Consider the following 19,070-nt stretch of genomic DNA (forward strand, 5'->3'; position numbering starts at 1 on the left):
GCAGGGGGCGGGATGTGGGGTTCCCACTTCCTGTCTCTTTCCTCTTCTTCCTTCCTGACTCCTTCCTGCCAAGCAGAGCGCCCCCCCCCCCCCGCTTATGGGACCAGGAAGGGCTTCCACCTGTTTGCATGTCTTGTGTGGGTCGGTGTGGGGCAATAGGTCACTTGCAGCCAGGGAGGGAGAAGGAGTCCCGGGAAAAGTTACTTTTTCAGATTTTTGGGACCACCAACTGGGAGCTGAAGTGCAAAATGGAAGCTGTCATCTGAAAAAAAAGGGGCAGACAGTTGGAAGCCCTGAGAAGTGGCCAGAGCTATAGAAACGTTCCCTCTTGAGAATTACAAATCCCAGAATCCACCAAGCCGAATAGAAGTGGGGGGGGGAGGAAGGTTTGAGAACTGAGTAGCCAAGAAACAACTCCTCCATCCCAGTTTCTTCCCCACAGAGGGGAGATCTGAAGCAAAGGAGCCACCTTGGACATCATCTGGGGGGCGACCCCTGTATTTGCAACCTTGGCAGAGGACAGTAAAGAGGACACTCCTTTTGGTGGACTGTTGTCTTTGCTGCACCCAGAGCCTAGAGCATGGACCGGACTATCCAAAAGGGAACAATACAGAGGGGTCAGGAGATCTGGAAGATGAAAGGGCTGACTCGGAAAAGGAGGAGAAGCCCCACTCCCAGGATTAAAATAAGGACTGGGTTCTCCTTAGGCTGGGAGAGGCCCAATGTTACTGAGAGCTTTTTGTCCTGCCCTTTCCAAAGGGCTGGGAATGCACGGGTGGCTTTCCTAAAATAGACAGAACAAAGCCTGTGTGCTTCTCTCCATGTCGGATGCCCTTTGGTGCACTTTGGGTTTAGCAATTCACTTTCCTGTTTCTGTCCTCAAGGCTCAAGCTTTGTTTTCCATGCAGGGATTTTTTAAAAAAATCCAAAATTGGTCCCTGGCTTCCTCATGGGACAGCAGAAGCATGGCTGCACAAAGGCCCCAATTCCTGGAGGATGCACCAGAAAACAGCAGAGCAGGCACCTTACCGAATGAGGAACTGGTGGGACTGTTTCTAGAATCAGAATCATCTTAGAACTGCAGAGCTGGAAGGGACTGTATGGATCATTGAGTCCAACCCCTGTCAAGGAGGCACGTGTGGGGAATCGAACTCCCAACCTTTGGCTCCTTAGCCAGAGACCTAAACCACTGAGCTATCCAGCAGCTTCTACTTCAACCGGTAAACATTTCTCCTTTCCCAACTCTCTCACACACACACCATGTGAATAATAGTAATATTGGCTAGGAAGAGAGATGTTTCCTCTCTGCAATATAAAAGGTGTATAAAAAAAATAAAACAGCTCCATTCTCCTTACAGGCTTTGGCATGATCTTTGGAACAGAGCCTTCCTCAACCCTTTTTTCTGGAGGGGCAGAAACAGATTCTCTGCAACCCGATTTAATTGGTGCCAAGCCGTGGAGAGGTGCTGGGTACTTCTCTCCTTTGGACGTCGCCCTCAACTTGAAGGTATCTCTCATGTTTGGTTATATTTTTTTGTCAAACATCCCATTAAGAAAGCTGAGAATATTATCTGGGATTAGTTGAATCCCAAATTTAATTGTGTTTCACGTGGATTGCTCCATTTTCTTCCATAAGTGAATAGCGATAGAATGACTGCATTCTGCATGCAGCTAAAATGATTCCTTTTTTCATCCAGGGTGTAATGATGACCTTTGAGGATATTTCCGTGTCTTTCACGGAGGAGGAATGGGCACTGCTGGATCCTGGCCAAAGGTCCCTGCACACAGAAGTCACAGAAGAGAATTTAGCCAGTCTGATCTCTCTGGGTAAGTGTTGGGTCCCCCCCCTTTTGTTGATATTTTACAACTGCAACCAACTAATATATGCCACATGCGTAACAGTTTTGTCCCCTTCTAGGCTGTTGTGCCTGAGAACTCTCTTCCAAAAGGGTGTGGTGGATTGTGGAGCCAAAGGAGTTGTGCATGTTGTGTGTTGTGTTAAATTTAGTTCCTTCTGCTCCCCAACTTAAGACTTCCATTTGACATTTTGCCTCCAGTTCAATCGTTTTTCTCATTTCAGCAACTCACATGAGAGAGAAGACAAATGAAGAAAAAGAAGATAGCATACCCTTGGGAGCAGGCATTGATAAAAAGCAGTCACCGTGTTTAGAATATCGTAAGAGCTTCAGCGGGACAAACAACCTTTGTTACCGTCAACCATTCCAGACAATAGATAAATCTTTGGAATGCAGAGAGAACTTCATTCACAGCACAATCCTTAATTACGACGTGAGACTCCACAATGTGGAGAAACCATTTAAATGTGCTGAATGTGAGAAGTACTTCGTTTGGGCTTCAGACCTTGCTACGCATAAGAGAAGCCACACGGGAGAGAAACCCTTTCGGTGCTTGGAATGTGGGAAAAGCTTCAGTCAAAGCACCTACCTTGCTCTCCATATGAGAATCCACACAGGAGAGAAACCATATGAATGTGTGAAATGTGGGAAAAGCTTCAGTCAGGGCTCAAACCTTGCTTCCCATATGAAAACTCACACTGGGGAGAGACCATTTAAATGCCCAGAATGTGGAAAGAGCTTCAGTCAGGGAACAAATCTTGATTCCCATATGAGAATCCACACAGGAGAGAAGCCCTTTAAATGTTCAGAATGTGGAAAGGACTTCAGATACAGTGCAAACCTTGCTTCGCATATGAAAACTCACACAGGAGAGAAACCCTTTAAATGCTTGGAATGTGGGAAGCACTTCAGTGAAAATGCAAACCTAGCTTCCCATATGAGAACCCACACAGGGGAGAAGCCATTCACATGTCAGGAATGCGGAAAGAGTTTCCGTCACAGCACACGGCTTGCTTCCCACGTGAGAATCCATACAGGGGAGAAGCCGTTTAAATGCTCAGACTGTGGGAAGACCTTCAGCCAGAGCACACACCTTGCTTCCCATATGAGAATCCATACGGGGGAGAAACCATTCAAATGCTTAGAATGTGGGAAGTGCTACAATGAGAGAATTAGACTTAGCTGTCATGAAAAAATCCACACAGGAGAGAAACCCTTTAAATGCTTGCAGTGTGGAAAGACCTTCAACTGGAGCACAAACCTGGCTTCCCATATGAGAATCCACACAGGGGAGAAACCATTTCAGTGCTTGGAATGCGGAAAAAGTTTCAGGCAGATAGGAAAACTTGATTGCCATATGAGAACCCACACAGGAGAGAAACCATTTGAGTGCTTAGAATGTGGAAAGTGTTTTAGTCAGAACGGAGCCCTCGTTTCCCATAAGAGAACCCACACCGGGGAAAAACCTTTTGAATGCTTACAATGTGGGAAAAGTTTCAGCCATAGGACGGTCCTTTCCTCCCACATGAGAACCCATACAGGAGAAAAGCCATTTAAATGTGTGGAATGTGGGAAATGTTTCAGCCAGAACACGGGCCTAGTCTCTCATATGAGATCCCACACCGGGGAGAAACCTTTTGAATGCTCACAATGTGGGAAAAGTTTCAGCCACAGGACAGTCCTTTCTTCCCACATGAGAACCCATACAGGAGAAAAACCGTTTAAATGTGTGGAGTGTGGGAAATGTTTCAGCCAGAACACGGGCCTAGTCTCTCATATGAGATCCCACACTGGGGAGAAACCTTTTGAATGCTCACGATGTGGGAAAAGCTTCAGCCATAGCACAGTCCTTGCTTCCCATATGAGAACCCACACGGGAGAGAAACCATTTGAGTGCTTAGAATGTGGAAAGTGTTTCAGTCAGAACGGAGCCCTCGTTTCCCATAAGAGAATCCATACTGGGGAAAAACCTTTTGAATGCTTAGAGTGTGGGAAAAGCTTCACACAGAGCAGAAATCTTGCTCGCCATATGAAAGTTCATGTGGGGGGGAAACCATTTAGAGGTGGGAATTCTGAAAAAGAATTCAAGCTGTACTCGTTTCTTCCCAGCAAAGATTCTATGGAAACAGAGGGGGCCTTTAGGCAGAAAACACACTTGACTTTATATCAAGAAATCCACAAAGGTGAGAAGATGTAGTATTTTTTTCTGCAAACTGAGCATTTTTTTATCCATCTTGGAAGATTTAATAGTTTTGTTAGAATTAGTGATTCCCTCCCCCCATTCTAGTTACCAAGAATATAGGGCGCAGGTATATAAAAATATTATTTTAAAAAAATAAACAACAGTGGTACCTCGATTTAAGAACTTAATCCGTATTGTGACTGCGTTCTTAAGTCTTAGCACTATTTCCCATAGGAATGCACTGAAAACTGATCAGTGCGTTCTGAGGGAAGAAAAAATGCAAAAAGGCAAGGGGGAAAGGGCTGGAAATTCGAATTTCCTGCCCTTTTCCCCTGCCTTTTTCATTCGTAGGTCGAGGCGTTCGCAAGTCAATGCCAATTTTTGAGAATGGAGCCATTTTTAAGTCAAAATGTTCGTAGATAGGGGTGTTTGTAAGTCGAGGTCCCACTGTAATCATCATCATAGCATAATAGAGATGGAAGGGGGCTGTAAGGCCATCAGGTCCAACCCCTTGCTCAATGCAGAAATCCAAGTTAATCAGACATTTCTCTTGAATGTTTCTGGTGTTGGAGCACTCACCACCTCCCTACTGTCATGTTCTTCTTAACAATTATAAAGTTTCCCTGATATTCAGCGCCAAAATTTGGCTTCCTGTAACTTTAGCCCGTTATTTAGTGTCCTGCACTTCGGAATCATCGTCTTAGAATCGCAGAGCTGGAAGGGCCCCCATGGATGGTCAAGTCCAGCCCCTATCAAGGAGGCAGAGTGGGGGAAATTGAACTCACAACCTTGGTTGAGAACAAATCCTGCCACTTTTCTCAAGAGATGGGTTGTCTTTTCTACTAACTTCCACAGGCAGAAATTATCAGCCAATCAGACAGTCCTAGGGCTCCCTTCAGAGAGAGAAAGAGACCAATTCTGACTGGACCAGTTTCCACTGCTATCTCCACTTTGCACAGGCTGACCTTGGCCCTGCCTTCATCCTCTAATATTTCCTAGTGTTTTCACTATATTTCTCTGACCTCTACCTGTGACTACACAGACTTAGGGTGGACTGATTTTCTCCATTGATTTCATGACATGAAAATACGAATCGACCAGGAGTCCGTATTTTAAAAAGATGGATACCTTCCCCATGTTTGCTTGAACTGATGAAGAAATTGTGTGCCATCAAATCAATTCTGACTTATAGCAACCCTTTCCATGGTTCGGGAGGCACAGTGGAGAATTGAACTCCATTTCTGGCTCTAAACCACTGAGCTATTCAGCCAGTTTGCATCATTTAGTGAGGATTAATTGGGGAATCCCTGGACCCAATATTGGTTGAAACCAAAGAAGAGGACAAACGGTTTCACAAATTAGGCGCTTTGTTCTTTTGATATAATCGAAATACACCAGATCAATTCACACTCTGGGAGAGAGAAATTTTTTATCACCGAGCAGGCAAACCACAACTTTCAGGACACGTCTGATCAACAAAAGCTCCACCATAAACAATCTGAAGTGTGACGTGAGGCCAACACAAGCAGGGGAAGACTACAGCATTGCAGGAAAAAGTGCGATACAGTAGGAAAAGAGGAAGAATGCACATGAGATGGATTCACTCAATAAGGAAACCCACAGTCTGTTGTTTGTAAGACCTTTTGTTTGGTGTTGCAGTCAAAGCAAGACCAGGAGCAGAGAGACAGGGATTCAGATATGGGGAATAAACTATGATACTCCTGCCTGCTTTGGGGATGAGAAATAGAGAAACATGATTGCTACACACTTCAGACTTCTGCTGTTCTCAGCAGAAACTGCAGAGCTAAATGCAGTGGAGATTAACTTTGGAAGCTTCTTTTCATGGTTTTATGAAAAGTCTCTGTGTGTGTGTACGTGTCACACACAAACCCTCAAATTTCAACAATTAGTTGCTTCAGTTCAGTATGTCCATTTCCTCTCATTAAATTTAAACAAGCTGATGAATCCACCCTTCTTTCCTGCCTTAATTCAAGCCTTCCGTCCTGCTTGCGTGTTCCTTTTTTCATAGTTTTGAGTCAGTCTCTATGTCTCTCACATACACCCTCCTTCCCTCCCTCAATTTTCTACATACATTTAAACAAGCTTCATGAAGCCACCCATCACTCTCTCGCACCTTCCTTCCCTCCTTATTTGGAGCTTTCCCTCCTGCTTGCAGTCACGTCCATCCGGGGGAAGCTGGATTGGCTGCCTGGGGCCACCTTATCTCTGATCACTAAAAGAACAAATTTACAAGTGCCGGTGCCGCAACCAAGGAAAGTAGCAGAGAGAGGTGGCTTATAGTTTGAGGTTTGGCTGCAGGGCGTGGGAGTGTGGGTTGGAGGGTTTACTGCTCTGCTTATTACCCCCAGAATTTTCATTTTTACCCCATTTGGGGTAATTTACCCCTGTTCCCCGATCACTGCTCTATACAGTCAGCAAAACCAGTCAGCAAGACCTCGAGCTGATTGCGGCTCTGATCATCAGCTTCTTATAGCAAAATTTAAGCTTAAACTGAAGAAAGTAGGAAAAACCACTGGGCTAATCAGGTATAAAGGAAGGTTTGAAGAGTAACCAGTAATAACAGTAACAATAAAAATGATTATACATTTATTTATTGTCTTGTTTATTTTATTTGTTGCCCATCTGCTTCCTTTGCAGGACCCAGGGCTGCTTACAAATATGTTAAAAACAGGTGCAACGACAAAGGACAATGAATTTCAAAATCAAAGAATTTGTCAGGTGAAGGCAAAGACATAATCAGTACAATTGTTTTGTTAACTGCAGCTCAGTTACTGAAAATTGGAACTTTGTGCATTTTTAAATGTCAACCAGTATGAGAGCCACTGTGGGGATAAGTGACAGATTAGGACTCAGGAGACCTGGGTTCAAATCCCTGCTACTTTCCCCAGGAGTAGCAATGAGGAACTAGTCCATGATCCTGTCATATCCCTCAAAAACCATTTTGGATTGCCATAAGTCAGAAAATGCATAGAATGAAAAAAAATCAACCTTAAATGGGTCTTCTAGTGTGTTTTGTAAGGTTATTGTCAGCAAATTTATAAAATATACTGAATTGTCTGAGCCAGATGTGAATGCAACAGCTGTAATGACAACATGGAACCTTCTGCATATCTGAAGTTGTTGATCTTCCAGCAATCTTGATTCCATCTTGGGATTCCTTCAGTACGGCCTTTCGCATGATGTATTCTGCATATAAATTAAATAAGCCGGGGGACAATATACAGCCTTGTCATACTCCTTTCCCAATTTTGAACCAATCAGTTGTTCCATATCCTGTTCTAACTGTTGCTTCCTGTCCCACATATATATTTGGTCAGGCACTCCCATTTCTTTAAGGACTTGCCATAGTTTGCTGTGGTCCACACAGTCAAAGGCTTTTGCATAGTCAATGAAGCAGAAGTAGATATTTTTCTGGAACTCTCTGTCTTTCTCCATAATCCAGCGCAAGTTAGCAATTTGGCCTCTAGTTCCTCTGCCCCTTCGAAATCCAGCTTGTACTTCTGGGAGTTCTCGGTCCACATACTGCTGAAGCCTGCCTTGGAGGCATTTACCCCAATACCCCCATCCAAATCACCTTCCCTTACCTAATAGAGAATGGATAAATTTAAAAAAAAGCAGAAGCAGGGTTGCTTCTACCATTGAAGCTCTCGCCACATTCGAAGCACAGTTTCTGCTTTTTATCTAAGAACGATCCCAAGTACTTACCACCCTCTTTCTCCTCAGTCCACTCCACTGTCATTTCTGCAGCTGAGATTAGAAAAAGCGGTACATATACTTGGCAAGGAGTTCCACTGACTAACAAGACCCTGGGCCAATAAATATTTTCTTTGGTCTGTCCTCTCTCTCCCAACAGTCCATTGGAGTGGATGAACCCTGGTTCTGGTATTGCCTGAGAGGAGAAGGAGCTTCCCTCTACCCACTTTCTCCATCCCCTGCAGAATTTTTCCTGTTCCACGATGTTTTTCCTGAGGTGCAGCACAACCAGAACTGTATGCCACTCTTCATCAAGCTGTGCACCCCTATCTATTGTGGATAGCACTGGAAAGGAAAAACACAGGAAAGCCCCATCTCATGGCAGATGGCTCTGCCAGGAGGTTCTAGGGATCTGGCTATTCCTTGGGTTGGCAGAGGATAAAGCAGCAAAAATCTTGGAGTCAATTAAAAAAAAGTCAGCCGAATCTTAGCAAACTCTCAGGCATCAGCTGAACTCCATGATTTGTGCATAGAAGTAGGACTTTGTAGAATAAAATCCCTCTAGAAGCATTTAAAAGACAATGGGGGTATCTTTACTTACAGTTACCATCTGCAGTTACAGGCAGAGGGATAAAATGAGTGGAAGAGAATGGAGGCCCTCCAGCACACAGGAGTCACTGCATCCTTGCTGCTTGGAGTTTTGAAGGAAAACCTGTTGTACTTAAAAACCCCAGCTTGCTTGTATTTCATTTATGATGCTCTGTTCCACTACATGTTTATGTTTTCTCTCTGTGGTATTTTCAGTCCCACATATGCCAAGGAAACAAAATAAATATTTATTATTTTCCTCTATTTCTTTACACTGTTCATTTAAGAAGTCTGCATTCAATTTTCTGTAACTTTCCCTATCTCCCTTGCATTCTGTTTCCCTTCTCTGCTATTTGTAAGGCCTCGTTGGACAGCCACTTTGCTTTCTTGCGTTTCATTTTATTTGATATGGTTTTCGTTGCTGCCTCCTGTACAATGTTATAAGCCTCCATCCATAATTCTTCAGGCACTCTCTCCACTAAATCTAGTTCCTTAAATCTTCCACTGTGTATTAATAAGGGATTTGGTTTAGATCAGGGGTGTCCAACCTTTCACCTTCCCTGGGCCACATTAGAAGATGAAATTTTGGTTTGGGCCGCACATATATTTGGTTTGGGACGCATGGGGGGGCAGCCCTAGCCGTCCTCCGCAGCTCCTCTCCATGTGGGAAAATATATGCTTTTGTCAGATATGTGTCTGTGGGGTCAGCAGCCATTGTGAGGAACCGTACAAGTCACGTAGGGCAAAGGTGGATGATTAACCTGTTTGCTGGTGTATTCAAAAATTATCAGTCTCTGAGTTGATTAGCTTGCATGTGTACTTAGGAATTTCCTGTTTCTGGGTAAATTGTATTAACTTACTCGTTTACTTAAGGTTTTAACTGTATATGTTTACCCTGCTCTGTATTCAGGAATGTTTACCAGCCTGTCTGTTGATTCTGGCTGTGTATTCAGGAAATTAAATGCCTCTGGTTAAAATAGTATTGATTAACTAGAGAAAATGTAGTAGGGGATACAATAAAAGAGGAGGAGGGGGGAGATCGAGAGGTCCCCTCTGAGCAGCTGCCTTACGCCTGAGTGTCTTGTCTCTTCTTTTTCCCCTTGCTGGTCAAGAGGGAGGTTTCATCTACAAATTTCTGCACTGAGACTTCATCTGCAAGACCCCTACCTCCCCTCATCTTGCAGATCCCAACATCTCCAAGCGCGCTTACCGGCAGTTGTGATATCAGAGGCTGCCAGCTTTGACTCTGGTGGCTTTATGGGGCCGGGAGGGGGCCCACCTATTGACCGGGACAGTGCAATGCAGTCATGCAGCCCCCTATCCCCTCCCCTCCCACTCCTTCCTTCCTTCCCTCTCTCCCCCTCTACTGTTGTGACATGCCCCAGCCACATTCCGTGTCCGCAAGCGCTGGCAGTGTAACTTGAAACTTTGGAATTTCTTTAAAAATAAAAAATTGCACTGGGCCGCATTAGAAGCTGACCTGGGCCGTGTTCCAGATTGTTTACAAACATCAAGAGATTTAATAAACAAGCAAATGGAAAACAATGTCAGCTGTAAACCCATTAAAATCAGTTGAGTCGATAAAGCAGGGAACTGGAATCATCACAACCAATATTAATGATCACTATCCTCCTCTTTTGCTTCAAGGCCTTTAAGGATCAACAGGATTTCGTCTAGAAAACAGGCTTTTCTAGCAACACAGAAGCCCATCCAGCAGCCCTAATGATGCAACGGCTGAAACTCTGTGGTTTAGCGGAGGAAGTCACCACTAGAGGAGGCCTGTTTGAATCACAGGAACTTAGCAAGGAGTGGACTCGCCCAATCCCCACAAGCGTCAGTGGGCCGACTCTAGGGTGACATGCGAGGCTACGCAATAGGATTGCAAACCATATAGGGCGACGCTCCCAGCAGGACCAGAATGGGGAGGAGTTTTTTTTTCAAAACCAAAGGCAAGCTTCATGCTGCTGGGGTTCTCGTTTTTGTGCTTTTACACAACGGGGAGCATTTCCAGGAGGCAGGAAAGAAAGTAAGGAGTGCGGGAGGAAAGGACCCTTGCATCCCCGGTGAGTTGAAGGAGGAGCAAAAAAAGCAGGTAGGCAGGCAAGCAGGAGAAGCCAGGACAGGGCTGACCCCCAAAGGGAGCGTCTCCCTGTTTCCCACGGGCACAGAGAGGGTGGCCACGTATCATAAGGGCATATGTAAGATGGGAGGGGGTGTGTTTGAACCCCTAGCTGAGAAAGAGTCGCTTCTGGGGATGGGAAAGCAGATCCGTCACCCCAGGGCTATTTCTTTAGGGATGTAAGGGCCAAAGGGTAAAAAAGGCCTTTTGGGGTATGGGGGAAGGGAGAGAGAATGAGAATGGAAGGGACGGATGGCAGGGAAGACGGATCTGTGGTTTCTCTCTCCCGCCACTTACTCTGGGTAGGAGAACATAAAATTATATTGGATAGACTGGACGAAGGGCCAAACAGAGGTGAGAGAAGATCTTCTCTAAATGATTGCTTTTGGGCTGCAGGTCCCAGGATTCTGCCAGGGGGAAATTCTTGCAAGTTGCAAACAAAAAATAAATAAATGTGAGTGTCGTCCCTGGTTGAATCCATGAGATTTTCTAAATATTCTCAAGCACCCCCTCCCTCATATAATACAAGGTAACAGATTGGTTACTTTGAAACACTGGATGATGTCCAGGGACAGGCTAACTTGCTTCAAATGAATAGGAATTCTTACTTGAATAGCTTATGTTCCATCAATTTCGGGTGGCCTACACGTAAGGAAAAAACCTGAATCCAACTCTTTCTGCACAGTTCTTTCTCCAACCATCCAGAGGAATGGAAAGTTAGAAAAGGGAGAATGAAAACAGAAACACAAGACTGGACGGCTCATCTTAGAAAGGGAACTGCATTTCCATGGTTTTGTTTTGTTTGCTTTTTGGTGTACACATATAAACTTTATTGTTTCTGGCCATAGACCTTTACAATATTGTTTCTACTGTAGCATATAAAATCCAAATAAAGCAGGTAATCACCTTAAAACCATTAAAACCATTAATTACCTTAAAACCATTAAAACCATTAAAAACCAATAAAACCCAGTCTAAAAATATTGTCATAATGTAAAACGTCAATCCACTAGATACGGCATTTATGTGGCATTATGATCCCTGAAAAATCGAAGCCTCAGCTTCTTAGCTGCTAGTCCAAATTGTGCTACAGCATATGTAATGTACAACTGTGCATCAGCAAGCAAACCTACTACTGTTTCAGTGGTATTACAGTTAAAATACATCTGAATGATGGGTGACAGAAATCTTTCTCTAGGATTTTTATAGAGAGGACAGAACAGTAGGTAATGAGTTAGATCCTCAATTTGGTTGCAGCCGAAGACACATTTTCGTTCCTCGACTGGGATTCCTTTATATCTCCCTTCGAGGTATGCTGAGGCCATCTCTGCGAATCTGGGGAAAAGTCAATGATTCAAAATATTTTGGTTTTGCATGATTCACCTGAAGTTGTGGATACCAGGTAGAAAAACGGGACCCAACAATAGCTGCCCTGTCCTGGCTAGCATCAAGATCAAAGATCCAGTTCCTAAGGTCGCGAGAGCTTAAACTAAGGAACGTTTCCATCAAAAGGTTATAGACGTTTAATTTTTGGTGACATTGTTGTGCCCATCCACCAGACTTTAGTTGTTCTGACCAACAGCACTTTGTCAGGGAGGAGTCCTCCAAACTGTTCAGTCTATGCCAATATCTAAGATAAGCCAGATCAATTCTAGCGGCAATTGAGGGTAGGCCTAACTCAGCTTTGAGGTGAGCTGAGGGAGTTCCTGGGGGGAGACCCAGTATCAGCCTCATAAATTTGTTCTGCAGGATTTCTAGTTTGGGCTTGGCTGCCTCTCCCCATAGTTCTGTCCCGTAGAGCATCTGTGCTATAATTTTAACAACGAACACCTTGAGAACAGGATTTACCAACTGGCCTCCTCTGCTGTAGAAAAATCTTTTTAATTGCCCTATTGATCTGGTACTCAGTAAGATTGTAGCATTTAAATGCTGTCTCCAGGAGAGTTTCTCAGAAAATTGAATGCCCAAGTATTTAAATGAGTGTACCTGCTCAATAGCATGCCCATCCAGAGACCAGTTATGCTTAGGGGCTCTCTTCCCACAGACCATAATTTTTGTTTTGGTATAATTGATTGTTAACCGTTCCTCTTTACAGAGCTGCCCAAATTTGGCCAGCATTCTTTTAAGACCAATTTTATTCAAAGATAGCAGAACCAGGTCATCAGCATAAAGCAATATTGAGATCTTCCTACAGCCAATGGCTGGAGGGAAGAATGTGGGGGAAGCCATTTGAGGGATAAGGCTGTTTATATAAAAGTTGAAAAGAAAAGGTGCTAAAATACAACCTTGTTTCACCCCTCGTGTAATGCTGACCTGTTGTGACAGAGTTCCCTGTAAGCCTATACGCACTTGCATCGTATTTTCTTTATGTAGTAGCTGTATGAGCCACAGGAGTCTCTTATCAATGTTTGTTTTTTCCAGTTTATACCAAAGGCGTTCTCTATCTATCAGGTCAAAGGCTGAAGAAAAATCCACAAAGGCAGCGTAAAGATATTTGTTTGGAGGTTTGGTGTATTTACTAATTACATGGTGTAAAACAAAGGCTTGGCCTATTGTGCTTCTGCCTTTTCTGAAGCCTGCCTGTTCTTCAAAGATGATAGAATGTTTGTTGTCCCAATCTAAGAGCCTATTCAAGAGGTATCTGGCATAAAGCTTAGAGGCCACATTGAGGAGACTGATGGGTCTAAAGTTACAAGGGTCTAGAGGATCTCCTTTCTTAAAAATTGGCACAACAATGCTAGTTTGCCAACCTGCAGGAAGGTTGCCTGTACTATTGATGTAGGTGAATAGACTGGCTAGAATGGGAGACCACCACTGAATGTCACAATAGCAAAGACCTCAGCAGGGATCATATCTTCACCAGGCGCCTTGCCATTCCGGAGAGTTTGAATCCGGTCCCCAACTTCTTTGGGGGAAACAGGTGGCCATTCAGGGGACTTAGAGAGGGTCTCATGAGTAATATTTCTATGAATACTACCCCCAAAAATGCGACTGAAGTGGGAGACCCATACCTCTGGCGTGATGGAGTTGGCAATCACAAAGGCTTTCTGTGAGAAGCCTCTTTCTATCTGCTTCCAGAATTTGGGGTCATTACCCTCGATGAGGGCCTGGCCCAAAGATTTCCAATTCTCTAAATAGAAAGCCTTCTTTTTTCCTCTAAGCAGAGATTTATATTCTTTCCGTAGATGTAGCAGGGAAGCTGTAGCTTCGTCAGTGCCAATATGTCTCGCCTGTCTTGTTGCTCTGCTCAGCTCTTTTTTCTTGGTCTTACATTCCCTGTCGAACCAGGACCATTGGGCTTCAGACATTCTTTCTGGGTGTGTAAAGGTTAGGTGTGGTTTAAGTGTGAGAATTATGTCCTGGTAGACCTTGCAAATATTCTGGGTCCCCAGAAGAGCATGTTGTCGTAGCTCTTGGAGTTTATTGGTGCTCAGCATCTGCCTTATACTGTCATCAGTTTTAATAGACCATTTAAGCCTTTTCTCACCTAGAACGTGGCCTGGCATTTTATGGTCTGTTAATACCCCTGACTGATTTTGTTGGAATCTTAAGGACACTCTGAGAGGGAGATGGTCACTTTCTGGCCTGTCATCGATTGCTAGAGAGTATACATAAGGGAGGACAGCAGAAGATCCTATAACATAGTCTACCACACTAGCACCCTTATCTGTTAGAAAAGTGTAGTAGCCATTTGAGGTGTCCAGGTAAGAGCCATTTAGGCATACAAGATGGAATTTGTAGATCAATTGAAAGAGGAATTTGCCATAGTTGTTGATTACCTTGTCTTGGGAGGTTCGGGCGGTGCTTTTATCTATATCAAGCTCCAAGCCAAGGGCTTTTTCCATCATATAAACACTGTTTCCCATTCTAGCATTAAAGTCACCACAAATTATAAGAAGATAGTTGGGATATTCAGAAAGTAATGTATCAAGAATATCCTCCAATTTAGCCCAAACCTCTGAGGCAGTACCAATTATTCTCGGTGGGAGATAGACATTGACACAGATCAAAGGACATGGGTTGCAGCCATGTATTGTTAGAACTTGCCAGTGGCTAGAGTTCAGTTCAGCTATCTCTGTTGCTTTCAAGCCAGTAGTGGAGGAAATTGAAATAGCCAAGCCCCCACTTCCTCGTCCTGAAGCTGAATTTTTTTGAGCCGGGAATTCCCATGTCCTATATCCCTGTAAATTTAAAGAGTCTTTCTCCAGAAGCCAAGTCTCTTGCAGGCAAATTATGTCAAATGTCTGGAGGTACTGTATGAAATCTGAGTCAGCCAATTTATTCTTCCAGCCTGCAATATTCCAAGATAGAAGATTCAGAGGCTGGCATTGTATCTTATCTGATGTTAGTCAATCTTGGGAGAGGGCAGCTAGAGGGGCATATCTGTTGTCCAGGTGCCATTCAGAGTTAGATCTACTGGAAGTTTTGAGGTGACTCGGTAGGTGGCTGTTCCCCTTGGAAGTTTGATACATTCTGTGACTACTGGGAGACTTATTGACACCAATCCTTAGAGCTTCTCTTTTTTGTATTCTCTGGCTGTTACACTGCAGCTAAAACTGTGCTCACGACCTGGGGTTCAAATCCCAGGTAGCCGGCTCAAGGTTGACTCAGCCTTCCATCCTTCCAAGGTCGGTAAAATGAGTACCCAGCTTGCTGGGGGGGCAATGTGTAGCCTGTATAATTAAAAATTGTAAACCGCCCGGAGAGTGCTTGTAGCGCTATGGGGCAGTATTTAAGTCCAATAAATAAATAAATAAATAAATATTTGTGAAACCACGGGGTTGATTGATCAAGATATTATTGGGGGCAGATACAAAAGGTGGACATACTTCTTTCCCTCTGTAGTTTAAGTTAGGCTCAGGGGATGTAGCACCAGCATGGGTGGGGGCATTTCTCCTGTGCCTGGAGTACTCATAATTAAAAGAGGGCTCAACAGTTCTTTCTGATTTTCCATGAGGTGTTGGAATCCTGTTAAAATTTACATTGAGTCCAGATTCATCAACCATTGCCCTCCCATCAAAAGTACCCCTGTGATTCTCATCATACAGCTGTCTGTTTGTTTTGAATGGCCTTTGCAAGTTTTGTTTTGCAGTTGACTTAAAATTTGGCTTACGGTGTATTATATGTGTTCCCCATTTGAAAGATATCGGTATGTCTTCAAACTTATATATTAAGCTCCAAAAATGATAAGCATGTCCATTTTCTTTAAATGACAGATGCACTCTCCCCCTCCACATCTTAGGCTTTCTAGGATATATACAGGAACAATGCATATACATTAAGGGACCCCAATCTTTACCCAGAATGTCCAAGATATCCCGTGTTACATCGGTGTTAGTTTTCCATGTATTATTGGACCTTTTTAGAGGCCAGCTGTGTATAGTAATGTGACTCACAGTGTTAGTTGGTGAGACTGTAGTCTGTGGCTTCTCTGTTCTGGAGTCTACTTTCGTAAGAAGTCGTAGGTAGGTATTGTCCGGCTGTGTGTTGTCCCACCGGGTAGGTGGGGCTCGTCAGCCATGGAAGGCAGCCCATCTAGGAGAAGGAAAACTCCAATGTCAAACCTCCACTGCCTTGTGGCTATATCCACTCATGGAAAAGGCTTCAGGAATTAACCTTGAGGCAAAATCCAGAGCTGGAGTCCCGAAGGCAGCATGTGTCGTTCTGCCAACTCCTGCGACATTGCTGGAACCAGTTGTATTGGCTCTTGCCTTTCCATTGGACCATTTCAGCAATGTGGAGAGGGGGGATCTGCTGCTTGGGTAACAGCCTATCCTCCATATTACCTTACCCGGGCTTCATGTTCTGGAGAGGACACTCCTCGATTCAGAGCATGTTACCATAGTCTCTCGAGACTGAAGGATGCCTATGCCTATGCTAGTGTTGTCCCTATCTGTAGGGGCTATAAATGAGGACTGTGGGCCATTTACGTCTGGGGTAGCATCTTGCCATTCATCAATTACTATGAAGTCTGCATTTGAAAGGGTTAAGTTCAGGTCCTCAGTAGCTTTGCTTGCATTGCAATTCTCAGCCTGAGTCTCTGGAACCTTTTCAGAGTTTGCGGCCAACTCTGTGTCCACCAAACTCTGAATTAGATGCTCTTCTTTTTGAGTTAGGCAGGGATTATTCTTGTTTATTTCTAGTATATGAGTCCCACTTCCTGAGTGATGGTAGTCTGAATCTGGATTAGGGAATGTCCGGGGGGGTGCTGCTGCTGTCAACTCACGTTTAATTTTTGGCCAAGGCACTTCCAATATTCCCTTGATTCTTTTTGGGCTCATTCTCCTCTTCCCCTTACTGATCAAGTGGCCCAAATACTTCCTTTTCTACAAACTGTAATTTCATTCCAGAGACCCTCAGACTATGTCTTCCCAGGAAATTTAGGAGTTCCTTAGTGGCCTTTCCTTTATTTCCCCCTGATATCAACATATCATCTACCTACTGAATAAGTGTGGTTCCAGGGGGAACCATAAATTTTCTCCAATATTTGTTGTAACACTTGTCCAAATAAATTAGGGCTCTCAGAAAATCCTTGGACCAAGGATCCCTCTTGTATCTCAGCAGGAAGGTCCAATGGATCTCAGAGGGAACTGGCGTTCCCATCTGAGGTTGAATCCAAGGGGACTCTCAAGGAGATCTCGAAGGACTGAAGGGACTGGCCCTTCCCCTTGAGCAGTGGGTGTTCCTCCCCCCCGCATGTTGGGTCACCCAAGTGTTCTTGGACCACAATTCCCAGAAGCCTTACCAACCAGCTCTGCTGGCCTGGGTTTCTGGGAAGAGCCATCCAGGAACTCCTGGGTTCCCCAAGGTTTTGAACCACTAACTAGAGAACTGACAGGGAATCCAAAGGTCATCTAGTCCAACCCTCTTCCCATTGGCAGAAAGAAGCTGCTGCTCCAGCATCCCTGACAGGCTCTGCGTGGAGCAGGGGGGACTTGCATGAAGGAGGTGACTTGTCCACCACTGCCTGAGGCTTCCCCAAATCTTTCTCTTGGACGGTTGCCCCAACCTCTTGGACAACAGACCCTTTTGGATGAGAGACACCAGACCACGTTTCCTTGAACTGAGTTTCCTGGCTGGAACAAATACTGATCCACAGTCATGGTGGTTCCCAGTCTACCGGAGACCCTGGGCTACCAGCCCTTTCTATAATCATGGCCAGACCAAGTCCCTCCTTGCAAGACCAGTTCGTGCAGAAGGGGGAGGAACATAGAGCTACGAAGGCGGGGGAAGAGCCCCTCCCCTGGGCGCCCTTCGAACGGGAGCCGGAAGAAGCGGGGATCTGCAGCGCCTGCCTCTTGCCCTTCGGCCCAAGAAAGGCGCGTGGAGGAGAGAAGCAGGGCTTTGGGGGCGCCTCCCGGATCGGGACCTGGACGGAGGTGGGCGCTGGAGGGGGGGCAGGTCGGGTGTGTGTGTGTGTGTGGGGGGGTGAGCTGTCCAGCTGCCCGCCAGTCTCGGGGGAGGGAGGATGATTCTCCCGGCATTTCCAATAGTGCCCCGTTGAGGTTTCTCTTGCTCGACCTTCGTGCAAGGCAGTTTTTTCTCTGGGTCTCCTCCGGAGGGAGGGGAAGAGGGATTCGAAGGGGAGAGAGGATCTCTGGGGCCCAGATTCCCCCCCCCAGGAGCAGGGAGACCAAACCCCCCTGCAAGGCCCTAGGGCTTCATCGAGTGCGTGTGTAGGCAGGGGTGGTTTCATCCAGTACGGGTTTTTTCCCCTCCCCTGCAAGGAGACCCTGCCTTTCCCCTGAATCCTGCCAGCATCCGGTGGATGGAAACAAAGGAGCGGGAGAGAAAGTAACTTGCCTCCCATCTCCCCTCCCCTCCCGCCTCCCCCTAATGACGAAGGACACCCCCCTCCCTCTCTTAAAGAAAAAAAAGAGTCCCAGATGGGGCTGGAGAGGCAAAGGGGGCTGCAATGGGGGGGCAGGCGGATGACTTGGGGGGCAGGCGGGCAGGAGAAGTGGGGCTTGCGAGGGTTGGGGGGTCCTCCCTGCACCTTCCCTCTGAGTGGGAACATCTGCAGGACCTCTTGCTCTTTTGCACACACTCCGCGTGTTTGTCTCTTTCTCTCTCTCTCTCTCACTCACACACTCACACACAGAGTGTGAGTGTTTTCCTGAATTAACTGCCAGAGAGGTGGGCTAATCCCCTTGGCACGGAGGACACAGAGGCCCAGGAGCTCCTTTGGAGACGCCCCCTGCGTTGGGATCCTCAAGTGACAAAAATAACAAATGCGGCCGAGGTTTTGATCTTGTAATGCAGCTGGAATTCAATTAACGAAAAAAGAGATGTGCCATAAAGGCCGAACAGAGCAGATGGAATTAATGAGGGCAAAGTGGAGAGTCCTGCTGTGCAGGCAGATGATGGAAGAAGGTGATGTGACGTCATTTCTCTTCTCTCCTCTACCACCACCCCCCGTTCGTGCAGGAGGGGGAAGAGGAGGAGCCAAAAGAATGGAAGGAAATGGACCGCCTTTTTCTTTAACTAACGTGGTTGAATACTACCTATCCTGAATTGACTGCTCTGTTTTCGGCGCATTTAGGATCGTTCTAATCTTCTTTGTTTAATTGTGTGTGTTTTCAAACCGTGGAGGAAGGAGCCCGAGCAGGAG

The 19,070-nt window shown here is 45.3% G+C and overlaps 2 protein-coding genes across 10 annotated transcripts in view; both read left to right on the forward strand.

Moving 5' to 3' along the window:
* Positions 1-9,348, forward strand: part of LOC110070035 (uncharacterized) — a 34,865-nt gene extending 25,517 nt beyond the window's left edge. For 4 of the 5 annotated variants that reach the window (XM_078387515.1, XM_072987264.2, XM_078387514.1 and 1 more), the window contains 3 exons: positions 1,359-1,507; positions 1,698-1,827; positions 2,081-9,348. In XM_078387515.1, the coding sequence (XP_078243641.1) occupies positions 1,359-1,507; positions 1,698-1,827; positions 2,081-4,053 (2,252 nt within the window). In that variant the 3' untranslated portion in view covers positions 4,054-9,348. Of the gene's footprint in view, positions 1-1,358; positions 1,508-1,697; positions 1,828-1,968; positions 1,980-2,080 lie in introns of all 5 variants that reach the window. The other variant, XM_078387516.1, reaches the window with a different exon arrangement.
* An 8,223-nt stretch (positions 9,349-17,571) lies between these two features.
* Positions 17,572-19,070, forward strand: part of LOC110070772 (zinc finger protein 18-like) — a 134,663-nt gene continuing 133,164 nt past the window's right edge. For 2 of the 5 annotated variants that reach the window (XM_078387416.1, XM_078387417.1), the window contains exon 1: positions 17,599-17,838. In XM_078387416.1, coding sequence (XP_078243542.1) covers positions 17,614-17,838 — 225 coding nt within the window. In that variant the 5' untranslated portion in view covers positions 17,599-17,613. Of the gene's footprint in view, positions 17,839-19,070 lie in introns of all 5 variants that reach the window. The other 3 variants (XM_078387419.1, XM_078387414.1, XM_078387418.1) reach the window with 3 other exon arrangements.

Source organism: Pogona vitticeps, chromosome 2 (assembly GCF_051106095.1).
Source record: "Pogona vitticeps strain Pit_001003342236 chromosome 2, PviZW2.1, whole genome shotgun sequence".
NCBI classification, from domain to species: Eukaryota; Metazoa; Chordata; class Lepidosauria; order Squamata; family Agamidae; genus Pogona; species Pogona vitticeps.